At 63.8% G+C, this 5,086-nt stretch overlaps 1 protein-coding gene across 1 annotated transcript; it reads right to left on the bottom strand.

The window, feature by feature from the left end:
• Positions 1–214: 214 nt before the first annotated feature.
• Positions 215–2,831, bottom strand: OLFML3 (olfactomedin like 3). The gene is made up of 3 exons (XM_049833200.1): positions 2,618–2,831; positions 1,872–2,157; positions 215–1,422 (listed from the first exon to the last, which is right to left on the bottom strand). Exons 1-3 carry the CDS (start codon positions 2,723–2,725, stop codon positions 638–640), a joined length of 1,179 nt encoding a protein of 392 aa, XP_049689157.1. The 5' UTR covers positions 2,726–2,831; the 3' UTR covers positions 215–637.
• Positions 2,832–5,086: the final 2,255 nt, after the last annotated feature.

A 5,086-nucleotide genomic window follows, 5' to 3' on the forward strand; every position in this document is an offset into this window, starting at 1 on the left:
TTGCTCACAGTTTTGTACATGCAAAACAGGCTGGCTGCGGCCAGGCTCAGAGGTCCCCTTGCTGCAGCAGGAGCCTGCCCGAAGCCCCAGCTTAAATCCCTGCCCAAAGCCCCAGCTTAAATCCCTGCCCAAAGCCCCAACATAAATCCCTGCCCAAGGCCCCTACCCAAAGTCCCAGCCTAATCCCCCAACCCAGCCCCCCTATCCAGACCCCCAACCCAAGGAGCTATCTGCGCTCGCTGCTCTGGCCAGCCCTGCATGGACACCCCACCCTTGGGAAGTGTCTTTTGGGATGATTCTGGGGCAATGTGGAGCTCGTGGCTCTGGCAGCCTGGCCCCAGCGCCCCACGCTCCCCCCAAGTAGGTGGCTGCAGCTCGCTGCATAGTATTTATTCATTCTATCACAGAGAAGAAAATCTCATTAAATTAGTCCAGGCTTCTGCAGGGATGCCTGGTGCCGGTGGGTGGAAGGTGGCCAGGGGTGGGGGTCCAGCATTTCATCATTCACAGTGATGGGAGATGGGGCAGAGATGCCGTCCTGTGCCAGGGCCGGCTGTGCCCCATGGGGTGGGATGGTCAGAGCCGAGCTTGCCCAGGCAGGGTGGCCGGATACGCGGGGATGCCCTACTGTGGCCCCTCAGACCTCCAGCTTCTTCTTCATCTCCATGCGGTAGATGATCTGGTAGCCGTCATCCCAGGCGTAGATCTGCCTCTCCCGGGGGCTGTACTTCATGCTGGAGTGGGAGCCGTAGCGCTTGGGGAAGTAGACAAGGGAGGCGTCCTCGGGGGCCAGCGTGCCACTGACGTCAAAGACGCACTGCACGCGGGAGCGGCTGGGCAGGCGGGTGTTGTAGACCACGTGCAGCGTCCCGCACACCACGAAGGCGCCCTCGGCGTTCTCCCGTGGGCATGGCGTGTCCCACATCTGCTCGATGTCCAGTGAGGTGGGGTCCAGCTTGGCCAGGCATATGTTCTTCTCGTCCTCCTTGGTGGCGTAGATGGCCCAGAGCCCCTCTTCATCGGCCGCCACCTCGATGTAGGTAAAGGGGGAGAGCCCGAAGACAGGGATCTGCTCTTCAGCTGGGAACACCGAGCTGTCCACCACTGTCTTGTTGGCCAGGTTGAACTTGATCACCTGGAAGGATCCCTGCTGGCGGATGTAGTAGAGGTGCCCGTCATAGACGAGGTGCCCAGTGCCCACCCAGGGGTAGGGCAGCTTGATGCGGGCGGCCTTGCGGGTGGCAGAGAACAGGGTGAACTCCCGCATGCGGGGGAAGACATACACCGTGTCGTTGGCAGTGCCGTCGAAGACGTAGATCTTCTCGGAGTTCCCTGCAGCATCCTTGGTCCACAGCCCCGAGGTGCTGCCGAAACGCTTCAGGATCTTCATGGCTCTGACACTTGCGATGGTATCGCTGCAGTCTGCAAGAGCAGGGCAGCTGTGAAAGCCTGGAAGCCACCCGGCCCTGCAGTGGGGACTGCTCCCTCCCCATGCCAGTCACACAGGTCCCGCTGCATCCCACCCCAGCCCTCAGGCAACTGCCTTGCAAACTCACTGAAGAGGTTGCAGTGCTGTCCCTGGTGGCATCGAGAAGTCCCCTTGTGCACCCGTGCCCTGGGCAGGGGAGGCCACCCTCATGCCAGCTCTGCCCCAAGAGCTCTGGAGAAGCCCAAGGCCTGGGGCTTGGATGCGGCTCCCAGGCAGCTGTGGGGATGCAGGATTTTGTGCCAGAGACACCTGAGAGATGCCCTGCTGGGACATAATGCCATGGCGCATGGCCGGGGGAGACTTGGACCTGGGTGGGATGGGAAGACCTGGGGTAACCCCGCACCTGGGTCTATCTCTCTGGGGAGCCACGGCAGCCCCTCACCTGTGAGCTTGGTGTATTTCTCATTCTTCCTCTGCTTGGCTGTGGCCACCTGCTTCTCCATCAGCGTCTCATCCACCTCCACGCAGGGTGGCGCAGGGTTCTGTGTCTCCAGGTAGTCCACCTCACGCTCCAGCCGGTCCACACGCACCGCTGCGCTCTCTGCCTCCGACCGCATCGCCTCCCGCTCCTTCTCTGCTGTCTCAAGCATCCCCAGCACCTGGTTCTTGAAGTCCCGCAGCTCCGTGGAGTAGCGGCTGCTCTGGTCATGCCACTGTGAGATCCTCTCCTGGGACGGCCAAGTGGACACTGAGGTTTCTGCACTTCACAGCCCGGCCACAGTAGCCATCCCACTGCCTGCGTGTGGCTGTGGGAGCCCCCAGAGCCACACAGCACTGCAACGCTGGCGCTTGTGTCTCTGGGTCCCATCCCGCCACGCTCCTGCACCCGCGGTGCTCCCAGAGCCCTGGTGCTCCCAGACCTGCGGTGCTCCCGCACCCGCCATGCCCCCGCTCCCACGATCCGCCCGTCCCACAGTGCTCCCATGCCCATCACGCTCCTGTGCCTGTGAGGCTCGTGCTGGGCTGTGCGGGGCCCTGGCAGGGGCAGGGGCACCCCACACCAGCTCTGCTCTGTCCCCAGCCCATCTCCTCCTCGCCCCAGGCCTGCTTCCACTGCCAGGGAGGAAGGCCCCGGGAGCCATGCGGCGGGGTGAAGTGGGGCGAAGTGGGGCCAGCGTGGGTCCCTACCTCCAGGAGGGTGAGTCGCCGCTCCACGTACTCCATGAACTGCTGCTGCTGGGCGCGGAGGGCCACGGCGAGGAGCGGCAAGAGGAGCAGGCAGCGCCAGGGCCCCATGGCCGTCAGAGAGTGCAGCCTCCACCTCAGTGCTCAGGAATGCTCCGGCCTCTTGAAGCCCTTATTGAATCCAGATGTGAAGAGGGGAGGAGAGGCTGCTCCACTCCCCGCAGACCAGCCCCAGGCGCCTTAACCCCTTCACCCCCAGCGGGTGCTCACACCGACCCTGAAGCGTGCCAGTGAGCCGTGGGGCCGGGGCAGGAGCCCAGGGACACGCTGCTGTGGGTGCATGTGGCGCGTGGGGAGCGAGCAGCGGGGAGTGCTGCAGCAGCCCCATGCAGCAAGGGCAGGACATGTCCTCTGGCGCTGGGGTCAGTGTGAGTGGCAGCGTGGGGCTAAGCTGGGCCTGGTGCGAAGCCACGGGCACAGCCACGGCCCTGGCTCCCGGTGTGCCGATCCACAGAGGTGCCCGATGCAGATGGCCAGCTGGAGCTTGCCTTGGCCACACACCAGGTCTGGTGGAGTCAAAGCTGGGCCAGCACCACGGCCGCCAGCCCCCCGAAGCCTGCGGTACCCCCTGTCCTGGCTGCTGAGCCGGGAGCTCCTGCCTGCCCCTGCCTCACGCTGGGGTCCTGCAGAGTCCCCCCCTGCCCCTAGAAGAGCCATTCTGGCCCAGCAGCTCAGTCAACCGCCAGCAGTCATTTCCAGGGGCTGCCCCACCAGACATGCCTGCACCCTGTCATTTGGGGACGTTTGCTCAGTGCCTGCTCCCGAGGCTGCCCGAGTGCCACCGTGGAGCCACAGAGCAGCTCCGGCACCCCTCGTGCTGGCCGAGGGACAGGGCAGGGCCCAGGTGCAGCGTGATGGACGGAGACTGCAGCTCCGTGCCCAGGACGCAGCCAGGCCCATGGTCGCACCTGCAACCCGCCCAACCTGGCGGTGCTGCCAGCACCGGCCGGAGGACCAGCCGTGGCCCGTGGGTTTCCTGGGCTCTGCCTGCAGATCTGCATGGGGTTGAGGGTCTGCCGCATCCATGCACAGGACCGCGGTGCTGCGCGCGGGGCGAGTGTGCCACCTAGTGCTCCTGCATCCCGCATCCCTGCATCCCGCATCCTGCCAGACTGCACAGCACAGGCCACGCAGGGCCCCCAAACGAAGCTGCCGTGCTGGCAGGGGCCGGGCTCAGCCCCACCACCTCTCTGCTGCCTTTCACACGAGGCCATTGCTTGGGTGGACGACTGGGGTGCCAGCAAAGCACAGCTCACCCGCGGGCCAGGGCGCATCTCCACCCGCCTGGGTTAGTGACACTGAGCACGCCAGCGCTCGGCCCTTCGGTGCTTCTGGGGCTGTTGACTGAGCCCACCCCAGGCGCCGAAGTCGCTGGGGAGCTCAGGCCGCACTGGCGCTGGAGCAGTTTCAGGCTGACACTGGTCTCTCACGCTTCTTGCCCCACTCCCGCAGGACTCGCCCTGCAGACTCCGTTGGACGCGCCCCAGACGCTCCTCTGGGCAAACGCAGGGGCCCTTCGCCTGGCAGACAGGCTGCTGGGTCCAGGGAGGACCTGGACTGCCGTGGGAGGTGCAGAGTGCCCCCGGGGACCCAGGGACTCGCACCAGGCAGGGGGCTTTGGCAGCCATTTCCTTCCGCAACTGCCCCTGCAAGGACAGGACATCTGAGAAGAGGCCTTCTTCACTGGCAGTCTCCCCCCGCCAGCCCACCCAGAGGCGTCCAAAGTGCTCCCCAAAAGACAAACACTGAGCCTTCCTCTGCACTCCCAACCCCATCGCTGCCCAGCCTCAGTTACAGGTGTTTTGGGAAGGGAGGGACTCTGTCCTCACCTCCTACTGAAGTCTTCCCGGGCATCCAAGTGTCTAGCAAGATCAGAAGGGAGAGATTATTTTCAGCACCTCCCAGCAACATCTAACCCAAGTAGGATTCAGACCAGAATGGGAGGCTATACAGCAGTACAGCCACCTTCAGCAGTCCTCAGAGCACCTAAGCTAGACGTGCAAAGTCAAGCGCATTTATGAACATAAACCAAGGTGATGGGAAAGCTTTTTTTTCACCTGAGATAGTCCTGATCACCAGCTTACCCCCCAGGAGCACCACCAACAGCCGCAGGGCCCAAGGGACCCCCGAGCCGTGGCACAGCAGCTGCCCAGCTGGCACAGCTCGCCGGGGGCTGGTCCTGCCTCGGCTGCTCCAGCCAGGGCCCGGCTCCGCTGCCTGGCACGGTACGACACACGCTGCCTTCGCTCTGAGATGAGCTTGCAAAGGATCTCGCGTCGCACACTACCCCTGAACATACAGCCGCACCACGCTGTCAGCAGCGAAGGATTAACAGTGCTCATAGTTCATCCTGGATATGCCAAAACCCCTTTTCTGTCCCCTTTAATAGATCAAGTGACCAAATGAATAGAG

Source organism: Accipiter gentilis, chromosome 29 (genome assembly GCF_929443795.1).
Source record: "Accipiter gentilis chromosome 29, bAccGen1.1, whole genome shotgun sequence".
Lineage (NCBI taxonomy): Eukaryota > Metazoa > Chordata > Aves > Accipitriformes > Accipitridae > Astur > Astur gentilis.